Below are 20,000 nucleotides of genomic sequence, written 5' to 3' on the forward strand. Positions count from 1 at the left end.
TGTGAAGTTCTGCTCTTATAGCCTGATGAAGAATAGTTTGTCTGCATTCAGCTTTCCATGGGTGGTCTCAGTCTTTCACCAACTGAATACACAGAGTTTTTGAATGTCTGCCCTCTGGCAGGCGTCTTCGCTGTTCTCTTGCTAGTACCAACACGAGGAAGGCTACTTTTACTTTTGAGGCTATTCACCCTCTGAACTCAAATATGCTCACAGCTCCCTCCTCCTCTCTCTCCTGGGACCAGGAGACTGGGACCCACACACACACCCGTCTGTCTTGTTCTCCCTTTTGTCTTGTCTTATATGTTGTGCGTCTTATACTGTATGTCACTATACCTGCAAGGAGAAATTGCCCCTCAGGGATAAAGAAAGTTTTTTGAATTGAATTGAATTGAACTGAATAAGGACGGGTAGAATCTTGGGACAGATTATACCAGAGTATGTGCAGAGGACCTGAAACACACTCTTTTCACAACAGACTGGACAGTTCGATTAAAGTAATAATTAGCAGGAGGGTCAAATGTTTCACCTGATGAGGCAGCGTGTGTGTGTGTGTGTGTGTGTGTGTGTGTGTGTGTGTGTGTGTGTGTGTGTGTGTGTGTGTGTGTGTGTGTGTGTGTGTGTGTGTGTGTGTGTGTGTGTGTGTGTGTGTGTGTGTGTGTGTGTGTGTGTGCGTGCGTGTGTGCGTGCGTGTGTGGGTTTGGGTGTCTGGTGCATGTGTGCTTGTGTGTGTGTGGATGGGTGTGTTTGTGTCCATCTTTGTTTATGCACCCTGAACTGCACCGATGAGATTTACACACACACACTCACAAATAACAAGAAATAATGAAACCATAATATAAACATCCGTCTGCCGCGGATTCTTTGGGACCAGTAGCCACAAGCAATTAAGCATCAAAGACATTAAAAACAGACAGATAGAGAGAGAGAGAGAGAGAGAGAGAGAGAGAGAGAGAGAGGGAGAGAGAAAGAGAGACGCAGTATGTCTGTCCATGTTTAATTGACTGAGTTCCTGGTCGGACTAAGTATTTTAGTATTCAGTTGAGAAGACTATATATGCATATACAGTATATTTATATATTTGTATAATTATATATTTATATAGAAATTGCATCTCCACCTCCGAGCCTCAATTAAACTCAAACAGCAATTAATGAGAATCTTCCCTTGCCTGCAAAATCCCTCTCTGCTGCCCTCGGTTCTCCTTTACAGCGGAGGGGCCTGTGTGTGTGTGTGTGTGTGTGTGTGTGTGTGTGTGTGTGTGTGTGTGTGTGTGTGTGTGTGTGTGTGTGTGTGTGTGTGTGTGTGTGTGTGTGGAGGGGTGGGGTGCATAAATGTGTGTGTTTGTGTGTGTGTGTGTGTGTGTGTATGTGTGTGTGTGTGTGTGTGTGTGTGTTTGTAGAAAATTACTCCCCTCCCTGCAGCTACACCAGAGTCTGGAGACTAGAAATGCAAAGTCTCTTTTCAATCTCCTTTTCATCCTCCATTTCTTGCATAATTTTGCAGACAAGAGGAAAAGGGACATGATCAATTAGAGGGAAAGGACATGAATCAGAATTGGGTGCCATTGTGAACAGGAGGGTTCTTTTTTCCCTCTTCATCTGTTTTGACTTGCAGTAATAACATTCTAACAGACAAGGTTCATAACAACAATTTAGCTTTAGAAGATAACAATCCCCATCATCTACATGTGTTTATAGTACATTTAGAGTCAAAAGCCTCATCTAAATGCCTGAGCTATATATATATATGTGTGTGTGTGTGTGTGTGTTTACAGTGTGTGTGTGTGGGTGTGTGTGTACAGTATGTGTGTGTGTGTGTGTGTGTACAGTATGTGTGTGTGTGTGTGTGTCTACTGTACATTCAGTATATAAAACACACTGTGACGGCTGCAGCTTGCAGGCCATTCTTCCTACTTGTGCGCTCTCTCTCTCTCTCTGTGTTTAAGTGTCTGCTAAATGTAATGTAATGTAATGTCTGTCGCCCTCCTCACAGGTAATTGCTAGCGTGAGTGTGGCTCATGCATTTCCATTAAGCTACTAACACACAGGTGTATGGTTCTCAGTTCACCCCTGGAGGGAGGCTGCATGGGCTGCGTTTGGGCCTTTGCCGTCCTTCTGAGAGCTTTCGTTGTTTTCTTTGTTTTTGCATCCATGCATTCACCTCTCAGCACACATTCACTACATGCACCTACTGCTGACATTCTGATACTCATTACTGATGAGGATAATGAAGATAACGTATTGCCATGACCATTATACTGTATTTCAACTCCATCAGCACTTGGGACAAAAGGGTGAGTTATCTAAAGAGGCGATGTTTTGCAGGAGAGTCGCGCTTAGTTATGATGTCATAATAAGGCGCCGTGTCTGTGCCCTGTCCTTTATCAAATGGGGCCAACAATCGGATCCATTATTGAGCGCGCTGGCATGAGACTACAGCGGCACCATGGTGAGAGGAGACGCCAGCTAAAGTGTTCCGCCACCACAAAACATCATGAAATATGGAGAAAACGCAGGTTTCCTCCACGCGCTCCTAAATCTTAGATGAGCCCCCGTTAACTTCCGCCGTTCGCTGCCTCTCACTCCGGCTCCGCTCGCCGGATTACGAGGACGCATCAATAATGTAGCCGCCTCGCCGCCTCGCTCCCTCAGAAGTGTGTGTCCCGTGTTTGAGACGCGCGCTGATTTCGACTGACGCGTTGCCGTTGTGTGCAAATGATGGTGGCGTGGCGCTATGTGTTGTGACAGCGACGGCAACAAATAATTACGCCGAACATAAGAGGTCCCTCAGCCGCTCAACTTCTCTTGAAACGGCGCCTTTGTGTGTTTTTGTAAAAAAAAAAAGTAATCATCCTTAGTTTCATCTTCCATCTGTCTTTCTTTTACACCCTCTTCACTTTTAGATTTCTCTCTGTGAGTCATTGTCATGCTAAGTCCATTTTTCTTTGGTGTTAATTGTTTCCTTTCTTTTTTTTCGCCTTCTTTTTTTCTTCCTTTCTTTCATCACTTCCCTCCATTGTCCATCTTCCCATTTTCTTGACCTGTAGGCGTCCCTGTGGTTCCGACGTGGACTCGGCTCTCGGAATTTTCTTTATTTTTTTTTCCCCCTCCCATGCAGCCGGGAGCACATTGTTATCTCCTTTATCTGTTCATTTCAGTCCTCGTTCCACTTGTTTGTTTGTCAGTCTGCCTTTGTTTGTGTGTTTGTGTGTTTGTTTGTTTGTTTGCGTGTTTGTTTGTTTGCTTGCCTTTTTTTTCCGCTTTGGTGCCCACAGTAAACAGCGTGAGCAGTTTCACTCAGAGAACCATTCTAAAAAAAAAAAAATAATGAATTTTTTTTTCCAGAGGCAGGAAGTGGGTCTGTAGCAACTGTTTCAGTTGTATGATAATCAGTTTTAAAAGGAGCCTCTTACGTTGAGAGATTTCCTCATTTTTAAAGGATCGCTGAATTAATTTTGTACGGCACATTGAACTATGCGCTGCCTTAAACGCAATAAACTCCCATTTCAATAACTGCATCTGTTTCCTGTGCCTGCTCCACTAATTGATTTAGTGTCTTCATTATGCCCTCTCCACCACCCCACGACCATACACACACACACACACACACACACACACACACACTCAGACACACACTCGGCCGGTTTTCTGTTCCTCCTGTTGGAGACACACACGGCCTGAGGCACTCTCTCTCTCTGTGAGAGATCGCAGGGAAAGGAAATTAACTTCGTCTGAGGATTGTCATTCTTAGATCGATTAGATTGCACCCCGTCCATTTCTCAGTCCAGGTTTTTTTTTGCTGGTTTGTTTGTTTTTTTGCTGTTGCTGTTTTTCCTCAGTGTAGGAAACAGACTTTGTTTTTCAAAGCCATTTGTAAAGGGATATAAATAATAATCGAACAGGTTTGATTTTCTGTTTTGCTCAAGTGGCTGTTTTTTTGGCCTCGGAAGCAGCAGGAAGGTTTGGGGGATATAATTTAAACCTTAAACTTAAAAAAAAAAAAAAAAAAAGAAGGCTAGAAGAAAGAACAAAAAGGGTTTTGAACAGAAGATTAGAGCACCAGGTTTGGGATTAGAACTCTCATCCACTAGGCCCATTGGGAGTAGAACCCTCATCCACTGGACCCATTGGGATTAGAACCCTCATCCACTGGGCCCATTGGGATTAGAACCCTCATCCACTGGACCCATTGGGATTAGAACCCTCATTTAATTGGGTGCCTGTTGGGATCAGAGCCATATAAAGAGAGAGTTGCGACAACTCGGGTACAGAAAATTTGGTTTGTGACGTGATTCGTGTAACTTAAAGTAGTTCAAATAGTTCCCGGAAGCGATTTTGACTGTTCGTTAGAATCATAAAATAACGGTCTTTTACAGTCTGTTAACGAGTGTTCGATCCTAACTTCCGGGAACTATTGTTGAGAAAATATGGAACATTAGCGTCAATGGAGTTGTCGCAACTCTCTCTTTATATGGCTCTGGTTGGGATCAGAGCCCTCACCCACTGAGCCTGTTTGGACTAGGACTAAGAGCCCTCATCTAAAGAGGCTGTTGGGACTAGAACCCTTATTTACTGGGCCTGTTGAGATCAGAACCCTCACCCACTGAGCATGTTGGGACTAGGACTAGAGCCCTCAAGAGGCTGTTGGGACTAGAACCCTTATTTACTGGGCCTGTTGAGATCAGAACCCTCACCCACTGGGCCTGTTGGGACTAAAACCCTCATGTACTTGGGGGCCTGTTGGGACTAGAACCCTCATGTACTTGGGGGCCTGTTGAGACTAGAACCCTTCTCCATTGGACTTATCGGTAACACTTTACTTGACGGGTTCATTCGTAACACATTCATAACAGCTGTCATGAACTGCATATGAAGCATTCATGACTGATTCATGAAACATGACTCAACATTCATACCAACCCTTTCATGAATGTGGAAAACAAAACGACTAAAACTTGTCAAAATAAAAGTCCAACAATCTAGTAATCCATATACAGGGCATTATGAATCCTCTCCAGCATTTGTAAACATCTCATGAATATTTTATGAAGTCTACTTCAAATGTCACTTTACTATACGAGTTGTGAAGTATTCATCATACTGGGAAGTGAACTAGGCTACTGACCATCTGTGGACCTCTGAATGATTGGACATTCCTGTTTTATATATTTATATACAGTCATTGGTGTAGATAATTATGCAAGAAAGACAGCAATGCTGCTTTGCGATTGTTGGACTTTTATTTTGACAAGTTTTTGACGCTTTGTCTTCCACATTCATGAAAGGGTTGGTATGAATGTTGAGTCATGTTTCATGAAACAGTCATGAATGCTTCATGTGCAGTTCATGACAGCTGTTATGAATGTGTTATGAATGAACCCGTCAAGTAAAGTGTTACCGACTTATCTAATGATAAGCTAAAGTGAAAGTAAAGTATAATGAATGCTGTCCTCTACTGGGGAGCTGTAGATCAATGCAGTTTAAATGGAAATACAATTCCGGTATGCTGCAGCATATGCTGTAGACTCCTTACTGCCACAGAACTCGAGTGCAGAACACCAGCTCAAGGTCAGAATTGTTTTTTGTGGGGCGCCGAAGATTCCAGACGTCTGTGTTCCGCTGGCTGGCTGTGTTCTTTTAGAATCTTTGTTCCCCTTGGTGGCACTGTGCTGTGTAATCTCCTGGATTACAGCAACATTACTCGCTGTCCTGGAGATTTAAATGCATTTCCAGAGTCTCCTCGCTAACCTGAGGGTATTAGCAACTTACTTTCAATGCACTGTTCCACCCTTTGTGTGTTTGTGTGTGTGTGTGTGTGTGTGTGTGTGTGTGTGTGTGTGTGTGTGTGTGCATCTCTTTGTCTATGCAAGTGAGTGTGTATGTGTATGTATACATCTTTGTGTGCATGCAAATGAGTGTGTGTGTGTGTGTGTGTGTGTGTGTGTGTGTGTGTGTGTGCCTTGGACTCTGTGCTATACTGCACTGTGGTACCAACAAAACTGCAATCATCACTTTTTTGACTTTGTCTTTTTGCTACATGTTGTTAAAATTGAGCTCCTGACAGGCCGTTCCGCAGGGCTTCACAATCTGAGGCCAACACCACTTATGGGGGAGCAATTCTCCATTTCTGCTCTATTGAGAATCATAAATCTTTTTGTTTTACCATTTGCCATCACACGCTGCAAGCAGCATATGCCTGTGTGTGTGTGTGTGTGTGTGTGTGTGTGTGTGTGGTGTGTGCATGCTTGTGTGTGTGTGTGTGTGTGTGAGGGCTCTCACGTGTGTGTGTGTGTGTGTGTGTGTGTGTGTGTGTGTGTGTGTGTATGTGTGTGTGTGTGTGTGTGTGTGTGTGTGTGTGTGTGTGAGTCTTTTTACAATCTGTTGCATGTCACTGGTTCCATTGATGGGGGCAGACAGGTCAAAGAACTGGACCCGAGTGTGTGTCTTTTTCACGGTTCCGCGTCTCGGTCCTGTAGTTCATCTGATAGAAATGCAGTAGAACTGACTCTCACTTTCATCCACTCTGGGGCAGATGCGGTCACACCTGCTCCTGTCTCTATTGGCCTCCAGCACCATTTGGCCTTTGGCTTCATCTGCTCTGGCCCTGATATGACCTTAATCTGACTTTTTTTTTTTTTTTTTCAAATATGATTTTAATTGCTTTAAATTACAAAGAAACAAACATTTGGTAAACATATTTATAAATAATGACCTAATTACATGTGGTAATGCCAAGGTGGTATGGTAATATGGGGGTAGTAGAGGGTTGGGTGGGTAGTAGAGGGGTGGGTATGAGAGTACTAGAGGTGTGGGTGGATTAGTATTAGAGGGATGGGTAGTATGGATGTAGTAGAGGGGTGGTTGGGTAGTGGTGGTAGTAGAGGTGGGTAATATGGGGGTAGTAGAGGGGTGGGTGAGGGTCGGTGAGCAATAATGGGGGTAGTAGAGGGGTTGGGCGGGTAGTATGGAGGTAGTAGAGAGGTGGGTGGGTAGTATGGGGGTAGTAGAGGGCTGGGTGGGTAGTATGGAGGAAGTAGAGGGCCATAGTTTCCACATTTTCTGTCATTACATTTTATCCTTTTTTACCCCTTTGTTGCGCACTGTCCACATACGTGGACAATAACATAACTTCTATATAAAAGCATGTTTTTAAAAAATTCCAACTGATTTTCAATATTGGGCTCATATAGAGTACTAAAATCAATACTAAAAAAATCTAGACACTTTTTTTCATAATGCGTGCATGAAAGGGATAGCAAAAATCTAGTCATAATACGGCATTGATATGACCTTAATCTGACTCTGGTATAGCACAAATCTAGTGCTAACATGGCCCTAAAATGATTTTAATCTGACTATGATATAACACAGATATAGTCCTAATATGGTCCTGATATGATCTTAATCTCAACTCTGATAAAGCACAGATATAGTCCTAATATGGTCCTGATACGGCCCTTATATGGAGCAGTTACATTTGTACACTGGGAAAGTGCTTCCAGTGTTCAGGATGGTATCAGCTTTAAACTCCAGGCAGTGCTGAAGAGCTGAAGGAAAGACTCTTCAAGAAGTGCCTAAATGAGTTCTGCCTTTGATCAGTGTTTGTCTATTTACAACACACCCCCACATTGGCACCGACATTCAGTCAACAACTGAGACGTCATCTACACGGTAGCGGTGAAAGTGTTCCGTGTTGGTGTGTATGTCTGTGAAGTTGTATTGAAAACGATGAATGCGTGGCACAACCCCTGTGACACAACATCTGTGTGTGTGTGTGTGTGTGTGTGTGTGGTTTGTGTGTGTGTGTTTGGTCTCTCTCCCAGGCAAGGCGTTCGAGATCACCTACGTGCGTCTGAAGTTCTACACCAGCCGGCCGGAGAGCTTCGCCATCTACAAGCGCTCGGAGGAGGGCGGCCCGTGGCGGCCGTACCAGTTCTACAGCGGCTCGTGCCGCAAGACGTACGGGCGCGACCCGCGCGGCTTCCTGAGGCCCGGCGCCGACGAGCGCGCGGCCCTCTGCACCGACGAGTTCAGCGACATCTCGCCGCTCACCGGCGGCAACGTGGCCTTCTCCACGCTCGAGGGACGACCCAGCGCCTACAACTTCGACCAGAGCCCGGTGCTGCAGGTGAGATGGCTGGGAAGTGTGTGTGTGTGTGTGTGTGTGTGAGAGAGTGTGTGTGCTGCTAGTTTGTGAGCACAGATATCCCTGTCTTTGTACTGTGTGTGTTTTTACTGTACACTGTACAACTTCGACCAGAGCCCAGTGCTGCAGGTGAGATGGCTGGGAAGTGTGTGTGTGTGTGTGTGTGTGAGAGAGAGTGTGTGTGCTGCTAGTTTGTGAGCACAGATATCCCTGTCTTTGTACTGTGTGTGTTTTTACTGTACACTGTACAACTTCGACCAGAGCCCAGTGCTGCAGGTGAGATGGCTGGGAAGTGTGTGTGTGTGTGTGTGTTTGTGTGAGAGAGAGAGTGTGCTGCTAGTTTGTGAGCACAGATATCCCTGTCTTTGTACTGTGTGTGTTTATACTGTACACTGTACAACTTCGACCAGAGCCCAGTGCTGCAGGTGAGATGGCTGGAAATTGTGTGTGTGTGGGTGTGCGTGTGTGTATGAGACTGTGTGTATATGCAGCTAGTTTGTGGACACAGATATCCCTGTCTAGGTATTGTGTGTGTCTACACTGTACGTGGGTTAGTGTGCAGTGTGTGTGTATGTGTGTGTGTTTGTGTGTATCTGACTATGTCTATGCTGTATGTGGCTTAGTCTGCAGTGTGTGTGTGTTTGTGTGTATGTGTGTGTGTATGAGTGTGTGTGTGTGTGTGTGTGCTGCTAGTTTGTGAGCACAGAGTCCCAGATATCCCTGTCTGGGCACTGCTTGTGTCTACACTGTAGGGTCTCTGTAGGGTACACCTGGGTTAATCTGCAGTGTGTGTGTGAGTTGCTGTTTTTGTTGTTGTACAGTGTAAGCAATGTGTCCCTCTCTCTTTCTCTCTTTGTGTGTGAGGCTATGTAAGCCACAGCACTCTTCTTACTGCAACAAAAAAGCACAGAATCTCCCCTCTGCCCACTGTGGTAAGTGCAGGGTCTTTTGCTGCGTCTTTTTAAGGCAGGATCAGTAGGAAAGGAAAATGCTTTTGTGCCCGACCAACACGCGCACACACACACCCACACACACACACACACACACACTTTGTGCCCGACCGCCACCTCTGCCACCTTAGCCGTTTCACTGAGAGGCCTGACAGGGATCTCATGCGGCCCCTCAGGCATTTAGAGCTCACAGACACACACACACACACACACACACACACACACACACACACACACACACACACACACACACACACACACTCACAGACACACAGACACACAGACACAGACACACACACACACACACACACACACACACACACACACACACACACACACACACACAGGCCCAGAGGCTCTGAGCGCTCTCTGCTCACTCAGAGTGTGTGTGAGGTTTTCAGGCTTTTAAGCTATGCTCTGTGCACGGTGGTCAAGGCTGCACACAGACAGTATAGGCAGTATAATAGGGCCCAGTGGACCTGAACATGGAGGCTTAACAAATGGCATTGCCACTAGAAAGGTTAGTGATGTGTGCGCGCGTGGGTGTGTGTGTGTGTGTGTGTGTGTGTGTGTGTGTGTGTGTGTGTGTGAGAAAGGTTAGTGGTGTGTGCACATGTGGAGGTGTGTGTGTGTGTGTGTGTGTGTGTGTGAGAAAGGTTAGTGGTGTGTGCACATGTGGAGGTGTGTGTGTGTGTGTGTGTGTGTGTGTGTGTGCAGAGGTGTGAGTGTGTGTGTGCATGGCCGCGTGCACACATTTGTGCAGCTGATGAATTGAACATTGAGGCCTTGGAAAGCTGTCCTAATGATGCATATAGCTTCATCTAGAGTCCGCTCCACAGTGACCTTTCCAGAGAGCGAGGAGCATCTGTTGGCCGCTCCCCTCAGTCCCCTGCTTATTTCCAGTCTACGCCGCACTCCAAATAGAGCATTCTTCAGGCGCTAGGCAACCTTCTTGGAGAGAGTCGCACTCGAGCCGTCTGGCCCTCGAGCCAATGCCACACATCAGCACTAATACGAGCTGACAACACACACCTAACATGGGGAGACACACACACACACACACACATACACACACACTCGCAGACACAGGGCGATGAGGCATGCAAGCAATGTTAATGTACATGCACAAACAAAAAATGAAAGTCACCTTAAATTAGTAAGGCGTAAGGATTAAGGTGCATGTAACCTTCAACAAGCTCTTGAAGACCCAACTCTTCCGAGAGCACTTCCTCTCCTAACACATCTGTCAACCCAACATACTACTGTATAGTGCTCTTCACATGCACTTAGAGTACCATGCACTTACCATGCACTTCACCTTGATTAGTACTTCAACTTCTGCACTCTCATGAATAAATGTATGTTTAAATGCAAAGGTAAATGGACATCACACACACATGCACGCACGAACGCACGCACATACACACACGCACACAAACACACTCACACACGCATAGAAGCCAATCGTGATATTGGTCCCCTGATTAAAGCTCAGCCTTTCATGTGATGCCCGGAGTGTTAAACAGGCACAAGCTGCTCCCTGTGTCACCACCAGGGCGGCGCCGAGAGCACTGACCAGCACAAGCTGCTCTCTAGCAAACCTCTCCAGGGGAATGACAGCTTCACTCAGAGATCAACTCCAGATGAGTGACACCTCTCGCTCCTCAACCAGACCCCCAAATCACGCCGTTGGCACAAACACGCACACACACACACACACACACACACACACACACACACACACACACACACACACACACACACACACACACACACACACACAATGGATGAAACTACCCTGGGGACTTCAGAAATGTGGAGAATCTTGTTTTCTGTCTACTTTTAATGACGTTTCATGGATGCATATTTGGCGTTTTTGTGTGGGATGTAAGCATGTTTGTATGTCTGTGTTTCATCTTCGTCTGCATGATGTGTTTGTTTCTGTCTGTGCTCTCTGCGTGGGTTGTGTTGTATCTATGTCTAGACTAGTCATGAAAGTAGGTTGGCTGCACTTGTACTGTGTGAGTGTGTGCATGTGTGTATGTGTGTGTGTTTGTGTGTGCTTGTGTGTGTGTTTGTGTGTGTATGTTTGTTTGTGTGTGTCTGAGTGTGTGTGTGTGTGTGTGTGTGTGTGTGTGTGTGTGTGTGATAGAGCGAGAGAGAGCGATAGAGAGAGAGAGAGATGGGTGGGGAAGAGGCGAGGCGAGTGGTGGGGGTCCACTTAAAGAGCATTGCTGCTGCGTTTGGAGAGGTCTCTCAGTGGGGAGGGATCCTCAGCAGGCGGCCTCCTTTAATCAAAGACCGGAGCTTTTATCTGTGACAACTCCCCTCTCCATCTCTCTCTCTCTCTCTCTCTCTCTCTTTATTTCTCTACATCTCTCTCTCTATTTCTCTACATCTCTCACCCTCTCATCACTCTCTATTTCTCTACATCTCTCTCTCACCCTCTCCATCTCTCTCTCTCTCTATTTCTCTACATCTCTCTCTCACTGTCTCCATCTCTGTCTCTATTTCTCTACATCTCTCTCTCACCCTCTCCATCTCTCTCTCTATTTCTCTACATCTCTCTCTATTTCTCTACATCTCTCTCTATTTATCTCTCTCACTCCCTCTAGTCTATCTATCTCTCTCTGTATTTCTCTCTCTCTCACTCTCTCTATTTCTCTCTCGATCCATCTCTATCACCATTGTCTCCTTCTTTCTCAGTCTCTCTCTCTATTTTTCTCGCTCTCTCTCCTTTCTCCATGTCTCTCTATATTTCTGCTCTCTTTATCTCCAGTACATGCAGCAAGAGAGAGAGAGAGATGGGGAGAGAGGAGGAAAAAAGAGAGAGAGGCAGAGAGAGAGAGAGATAACAGCAAAAGAAGTAGGGAGAGAGTGACAGTGAAAAGAGATGTGACCACTTTGACAAATCCACTGGGGAAGTCAGAAGTGCGATGATGGAAGAGGATGTGAAAATAATAGCAACAGGGTTGAAGCAAGCCGACCAGGGGAATCACACACACACACCAAACCACAAAACACTCTTCATTCTTCTGACCAGAGGAAACACACACACACACACCAAAGCACACACACTCTTGGTTCTTCTGACTGCCTTGGTCACAGTTTTCAGATGATTAGAGCAGCCCTGCAGGACCGGGTGTGTGTGAGGAAGAACACAAACAAGCATGGCTAATCCACACTTGTTCTCCCTCCTCCTCTCCCTCCTCTATCCCCCTCTCCTCCTCCACTCCCTCCTCTATCCTCCTCTCCCTTCTCTATCCCCCTCTCCTCCTCCTCTCCCTTCTCTATCCCTCTCTCCTCCTTTCCCTTCTCTATCCCTCTCCCCCTCTATCCTCCTCTCCTCCTCTATTCCCATCTCCTTCTCTCTCTCTCTCTCTCTCTCTCTCTCTCTCTCTCTCTCTCTCTCTCTCTCTCTCTCTCTCTCTCTCTCTCTCTCCTTCTCTCTCTCTCTCTCTCTCTCTCTCTCTCTCTCTCTCTCTCTCTCTCTCTCTCCCTCTCCCTTCTCTATACCCCTATCCTTTGCTCTCCTCCTCTCCCCCTATATCCCCCTCTCCTTCCCTTCCTCCTCTATCCCCCTCTCCTCCTCTCCCTCCTCTATCCCTCTTCCTCCTCTATCCCTCTATCCTCTCTCCTCCTCTCCCCCTATATCCCTCTCTCCTCCCCTTCCTCCTCTATCCCCCTCTCCGTCTCTGGCAGGGTGGAGATTGTGTGGCTCTGAGACACAGGGCATGTGTCGCATCCCAAACAAGTCTGACCAGCTTCCCCTCCCCCCGTGGCTGTGGCCAGGGTTAGATAAGGAGACGTGCTTCCGTGAGGCTTGGGGCTCGGAGCTCTCGACTCCTCTGCTTGTTTCTATTTAAATCCCCTTATTTGGGCTGTTGTTTTCTTGTTTGTATTCTTTGTCATATTCTTTTCCTTCCCCTTCATGTGTGTTCCCTTTATTCACAATACTTTTGCTCTTTTTTCCCCTCCTTTGCCTTCTTCTTCTTCTTCTTCTTCTTCATCTTCATCTTCATCTTCATCTTCATCTTCATCTTCATCTTCTTCTTCATCTTCTTCTTCTTCTTCTTCTTCTTCTTCTTCTTCTTCTTCTTCTTCTAATAACTGCTCATTTCAACCCATGGATAAAGTGGTGAAGTAAGGAACCCTTTATCGTAATTCAGCACTGGAGCCAAACCAACTCTCTCCCCTCAGCCAACATCCGGCTGGTTGGTGAGCATCTATCTAAAAAGTCTGCTGAATGTGCTCTGATTCGCAATGATTGGACCCAGGGGTGAGAGAGATGTTCTGCAGAATGCACATGCTCATAAAAAAAAGGGTTCTTTGGGTGCTATATAGAACCATGCAGGCTTTAAAGAACCCTTAGGGGTTCCTTTGATGGATCCTTCACAATGGTTTAAAGAGGCATTTAGGGTTGCCAATACCATATATGAAGCATGGTTTTTGGTTCTATGCAGAACTTTTTTTCCTAAGAGTATAGCAAGTGTAATCTTAGAAGTAGTCTTTGCCGTATAGTTCTTTCTATTTAAATAACATTGAATTGAATTACTGTCCTCAACACAAGCTTCCATCCTCTCTTCTCTTTTGCCCTCCTCCCCTTCTCTCTTTCCCTCTCTCTCTCTCTCTCTCTCTCTCTCTCTCTCTCTCTCACACGCACATACAAATACACACACTCTCACTTTAGTTTTTCTCCCTGTGTGTGTGAGTGTGTTGGACAGGTGCTGTATAGCGTAAACGTAAGAGGAGTGTGTGTGTGTGTCTCTTTGATCATCGTGCACTCGACGGCCGTGCTCTGTTGTTTTAAACGCGGCCCTTTGATGCTAAGCGCCCAAACTTCCTCCGCGGTGACACCATCAGCCCCCATTGTCTCCCGACAGCGATGAGGCGATCAAAAGGGGCCGGATTCTGGGCGCTGGGGCGCGCCGGAGTTTTTTTAAAACGCTAACGACACGAGCGGTGAAATACAGCCGGAGAATCCTAGCGGCAGCTAGCCTGGCTAAGCCCTGGATTAGCGGAGGGTATTTATGGGTAGCTTTGGAGGACTGAGGGCTGGGGAAGGTGTCACTAAAACTGAGAGAGTGCTGCAAATATGTCTTAAGTAAAGTGGTGTTTTTGCTAAAGGAGCTCCTACTCTTTTAGTTGCAGTGTCACTGTCTACTGATTCTCTCTCTGCCTCCCACTCAACCCCCTCTCCCCCCACATCCCAATCCCCCCCTCTCTCTCTCTCTGTCAGCTCAACTCAAAGCAGATTGTTATATGAAAACAAACAAAATGATAAGAATAGAAATCATCAACAAAGCTAACTAGGAAGGAACTATTCTCTCTCTCTCTCTCCCTCAGTCTCTCTCTCATTCACTCTCTCTCTCTGTCTTGTTCTCTCTCTCTCTCTCTCTCGTTCTATCTTCCGTGGTACTAGTTAATTTATTTAGTCTGTAATTATTCATGTTGAGCTGTTAATTAGGAGCCTTTAAAGCAGGCAGAAGGCGTCTGCAGGGGCCTCTCATTTCATCTGATAGTATTTTCCCGCCGCCCTCTTTGTGGTCGGACCCCCCGCTCGGACACTCGCTCCACGTGGGCGTCGGCCCAGCCCAGCGTTTGATCTGCAGCTTTTTATTTCTCGTAAAAATCAGACGTCGTTACCGTCAGAGGAAATGGCAGCACGAGTGAGCGTAGCTCCGACAGCTACAGCAGCAGACCGGGCTGTTAAGTAGTTTAGTACAGGGAGCAACGAGACAGGCTAGACAAGCTAACATGACAGGATAGCATCAGGCAAACTAACATCAGACAGGCTAACATGACACAAGATAGCATCAGGCAAGCTTAATTCGGTTAAATTGGGTTAAATGCATAGAATGAATTTCCCTCACGGGATCAAATAAGGATATATACTTATACTTAAGCTAACATCAGACAGGCTAACATCAAGCAAGCTAACATTAGACATTGTAACATGACACAGTATAACATCAGGTAAAGTAACCTAACATCAAACAGGGTAATACCAGGAAGGGTAACAGGGTATCGTGACATCACACAGGATAACATTGTACAGTGTAGCCTATTATAGTCAATAGTCTGTATAGTTGTATCTCTAGATAATGAAGAGTGATAATCATACTAGTTGCACTGATATGAGTAGTAGGTGGAATTTCTCAAATCTGAAACAAATCGTGTCATTCATAGCAGTTACAGCACTATTGGTTATATGAGAATATACTGTATCTACAGTATGATGTGATTTCATGCTACAGTCAATATTGCTTTATAGCATTACTGCCTTGACACTCCTGCCGTTCTAGTAAACTAAGCAGAAATATGTCTACAGACGAGACTAGAGACGTATAAGAAAACTGTAGAAAGAAATAACAAGAGCAGGATTATTGCTGTCTCCGTGTCGTTGAGTTGCTTTGCTGTGAGAAAACAACTCACAGTATCTCAAGGCAATATGGTATAAGTCACAATTTATGCTGTATTTGCATATGTGTGTGTGTGTGTGTGTGTGTGTATGCATGTGTGAAACTTTCTTTTTTTAACACCTCTTCCACATTTCCATCAAAACACTCTTCACTGGTGTGTCTTTTTTTGTGACTCTCCTCTCCTCTCCTCCCAAACAAGAAGCATCCCTCATTCCGCAGGCTCTTTGCGTCCGGCGCCCAAACGCTTCCCGCGCGCGGCAGTAATTGCTCTCGTGAATTCGCCGAGCCGTCCGTCAGCTCTAATTGCCGAGCGCTCCGTAGATCTCTCCGCGGTCAGGCCGCCATTGACACACTGATTATAAAGACTGTCACGGCGATCGATAGCAGACTGGGGAGACACTGATAAGGCAACAAGTCTCTTTTTTTCCCTCCCCCCACCCCCCAAACTGTTCTTGTTTTTCTTTTCACGTATCCTTCGCTCTCTCTCTCTCTCTCTCTCTCTCTCTCTCTCTCTCTCTCCTTCTGTCCTTCCTTTTCTCCTCTCGGTGTAATGAGTGATGATGTGGTCACACAGGAACTGCCCAACCATGAGCCTCTTATTTGAGTCAAATGGGAATCAATGAAGTCTCTAAAAAATCTCTTTTCTCTAAAAGCCTCTGTTCTCTCTCTCTCTCTCTCTCTGTCTCTCTCTCTCTCTCTCTCTCTCTCTCTCTCTGTCTTCGTCTTCATCTCTCCGGTCCTCCTCGGAGCTGAAGGTTGGCCTATAGACATTATAATTCGGAGGGGAGAGAAGAAAAGAAAGTCATTTTCAAGGGGGCATTTATGGGTCTTTTGTTCGTTGCGCGACACACGGTCAGTGTCCTGAATTTTCATGGTGATGAGCTGACCTTTTCTGCAATTCCGGTGGCATGAGGCGAAGCATGTCCTCTGTGTGTGTGTGTCTGTCAGTGTCTGCATGTGTGTCTAAGTATGGATGTGTGTGTTTGTGTGTCTAAGCAGTGTGTGTGTGTGTGTGTGTGTGTGTGTGTGTCTTTGTCTAGGTGTGTCAGTGTGTGTGTGTGTGTGTGTGTGTGTGTGTGTGTGTGTGTACCTGTGTGTGTGTGTGTGTGTGTGTGTGTGTGTGTGTGTGTGTGTGTGTGTGTGTCTGTCAGTGTCTGCATGTGTGTCTAAGTATGTTTGTGTGTCTAAGTAGTGTATGTGTGTGTGTGTGTGTGTGTGTGTGTGTGTGTGTGTGTGTGTGTGTGTGTGTGTGTGTGTGTGTGTGTGTGTGTGTGTGTGTGTGTGCAACTCACAGTGCCTCCTCCAGGCAGGGAGGGAGGTTGGCCTGACATGAATCCGAAAAAAGGAAAATAGTTTCTGGAACCCTCTCAAAGAAAGAATCGAGTGCACACACACTCTGCACACAAAGCGGCTCTTTGGAGGCAAAGGATATTAAGCCTCGAGAATCCCCCCTCATATCAGGGGGTGTCATAAAGGGCTAATAGAAGCGTTATTACAATGTTATGACAGCACAGGAGTTGTCAGACGAGTAGGTGGTGTTGCTCCATTCACATGTAAATGGATTGGCTTTATCTGCAGCTTGCGACGCAGCGGGATCCAGCCTACTCACCGCCAGAGCTCAGTCAAGCTCCCACAATGCACTGCATATTGTCACTTCACAAGAGCACACAGGCATCTCTCTCTCTCTCTCTCTCTCTCTCTCTCTCTCTCTCTCTCTCTCTCTCTCTCTCTCTCTCTCTCTCTCTCTCTCTCTCTCTCTCTCACTTACATTTTTCTCTCTCACACACTTTTTCTCTCTCTTGCTCTCTCTGTATCTCTCCCTCTTACATTTCTCTCTCTCTCTCTCTCTCTCACTTACATTTTTTCTCTCTCTTGCTCTCTCTGTATCTCTCTCTCTTACATTTCTCTCTCTCTCTCTTTCTCTCTCTCACTTACTTAAATGTTTCTCTATCTCTCACTTGCTCTTTTTTTCTCTCTCTTTCTTTCTCTCCATCACACTTCTATTTTTCTCTTTTTTTTTGCTGCCTCTTGTTCATGCGCTGGGAGAACGTTACTTGGCCTCCACACTACACGTGTCAACAGAGCATGAAATGAAGACTGCTCGTCTTTCAGTTGCTTCCATAAGTAAGACAGAGACTATATATGTGTGTGTGTGTGTGTGTGTGTGTGTGTGTGTGTGTGTGAGAGAGAGAGAGAGTGTGTGTGTGTGTGTGTGTGTGTGAGGGAGAGAGAAAAAAAGAGAAAGGGTGGAGACAGAAAGAGAATGTGAGAGTGTGAGCTGGAGAGGAAGAGTGTGAAAAGAGACATGCATATTTCATCAGCTTCAAAATGGAGAAGCGCTTGCCCGCCTGTTTTATTAGCATTTTAATCCCGGCTCAGGCTTGGCGAAGTGTTTCCCCGACTGCGCACACCACGGAGCAACTTTCACAGACATCATTCTCTCCGCGCTAAGCCTGGGCCCCCTACCAGCCCCTGCTTCGCCGAAGAGATAGAAAACCGGCTCAGAGAAGAAAGACAGACAGGCGAGACAGAGACGGAGGGAGAGAGAGAGGGATAGAGAGGGAGGGAGAGGGGAGGGAGAGGCAAGGAAAGAAAAAAATGAAGACAGGATGTTTGAACTTTGAATCGGATGACAAAGAGAATGAGCATCCCCCCTCCTCGCCTCCAGAACTCTGGTTTTATCCCACCACAGAGTGACTCCTTAGAAGCACCTCAGATAGGCCTCTCCCCTCTCCTCTTCTCTCTCTCTCTTTTTTCTTTCTCTCTCTCCTCTCCTCTGTTCTCTATTCTGCTCTGTTCACCACACTATCTTGGCCTGTTGTTTTGTTTTGTTTTGTTCTATTTTGTTATCGTGTTACATTGCGTTGCGGGTTTTGCTATATTGGGCTATTGTGCAATAGTGCTGGGTTGGGCTGTGTTGTGCTACATTGACGTATTGTGTTATAGTGCTGCGTTGAGTTGTGCTGGATTGGGGTATTGTATAGTGTGTTGTGTTGGGTTGTGCTATATAATGGGGTTATTTGGTTGCTTGTGTTGTGTCATATATGCTGTGTTATGATGTGGTGTGAGCAGTATTTGTTTTATAATTGAGCATTTGCAAATGAAGTATTAACATCTGTTAACGTTGCATAACTATTTTATTTGATAAGATAATTTAATATCGTATCATATATTCTACTGAGCACTATTAAACTCAGTGCTGTATGTCCAGCTGCATTTGATGCTGTTTAACACGTATAACTCATAGCTCTGTGGTGCTTTAGATCTGTCCACTGCAGTCTGTGCTGAAGCAAGTGACTGCAGAGCGAGTGTCCGTTTTGGCACAAGCACATGGCTTACATCAGTTTCAACAGCATAACCCGGGAGGCTGTCTCTTTGAAGCTCCCTGGCCGACCAAGACAGCCGGCCATGTTGAAATCTGACTTGCTGATTACAGACCCCAGACAGCCTGAGAGAATAGTCTTTCTCTCTCAACTTCGTTTCCTGATATCAGAATGCAAATCCGACCGGCGCAGGTATCGGCCATTCCAAACACCTGCCGCCTCTTTGATGTTCCGGGCAGCGTCCCATGGCATTCGCAAACAAAGCACAATCTGCTGTTCTGCGCACTTTCATGCTAATAAATGCTGTTATCACGGAGGTGTACAATAGGCATGAAGCAGGCGAAAAAATGCTTTGTGATGCTGTGTCAAGCTACGCTGTGCTTACACACTGAAAGGCTGAAGCGCGCTGTTGTGTAAGGCCGTGATTATATGTTTCGTTGTGCATTAGCACACAGACAGCTGTGAGGTTGTTCTTATACAGTCTGCTTGGTGTCCGCTTTCTAAAACATTCTGACATTCTACATTCCAAAACAGTTAATGCAGCTTATAATGTTCCAAAACAATTATCAGTGATCAATGACCACTGAATTTCTCTCGGCCAGGTCATAAACTATTATGAGTAAGGATTTTATCTAACATTTAATGTGTTTCACTCCATTGACACACATTACAAGGAGAAGGATGAAAATGTGTGTGGGGGGGGGGGGGGTAGTAAGATGATGATGACGTCTAAGCAACACATCAAAGCCTGTATTTTGGTTGAGAACCAAACCAGCTTTTGTTCCAATCTACACAGCTATCACTACTGAAAAGGTTAATTTATCAAATGATATTTGGACGTATTAAAATGCTCTACATATGTCATATGGTTTAGGCTAATTTATACAACTGGCTAGCCTATGAGCTACGCACAGATGCATTTGATAGACATCTGTAGCGCCCAATAAACGGCTCTGGGCATTCGTAAACCATGCCTCAAATACGAGAAAACAAATGTTTGGTTCCCAGACCTCATCTCAATCGAGAGAGACCAATCGAGATGAGGTCTGGCGTTAGCGACACTAATACAGAGCCACACTACACAGAGCTATTTATTATTGATTATACATGTATTATTAGTTATTTATTTAGTCAAGCTTTATTTGACATGGACATTGTAC

At 45.6% G+C, this 20,000-nt stretch overlaps 1 protein-coding gene across 1 annotated transcript in view; it reads left to right on the plus strand.

The window, feature by feature from the left end:
- Positions 1–20,000, plus strand: part of LOC134101228 (laminin subunit gamma-3-like) — a 72,748-nt gene that overhangs the window by 10,933 nt on the left and 41,815 nt on the right. Inside the window, exon 2 of the mRNA XM_062554823.1 lies at positions 7,823–8,127. Within this exon, the coding sequence (XP_062410807.1) occupies positions 7,823–8,127 (305 nt within the window). The remainder of the gene's footprint in view (positions 1–7,822; positions 8,128–20,000) is intronic.

Source organism: Sardina pilchardus, chromosome 14 (assembly GCF_963854185.1).
Source record: "Sardina pilchardus chromosome 14, fSarPil1.1, whole genome shotgun sequence".
NCBI lineage: Eukaryota > Metazoa > Chordata > Actinopteri > Clupeiformes > Clupeidae > Sardina > Sardina pilchardus.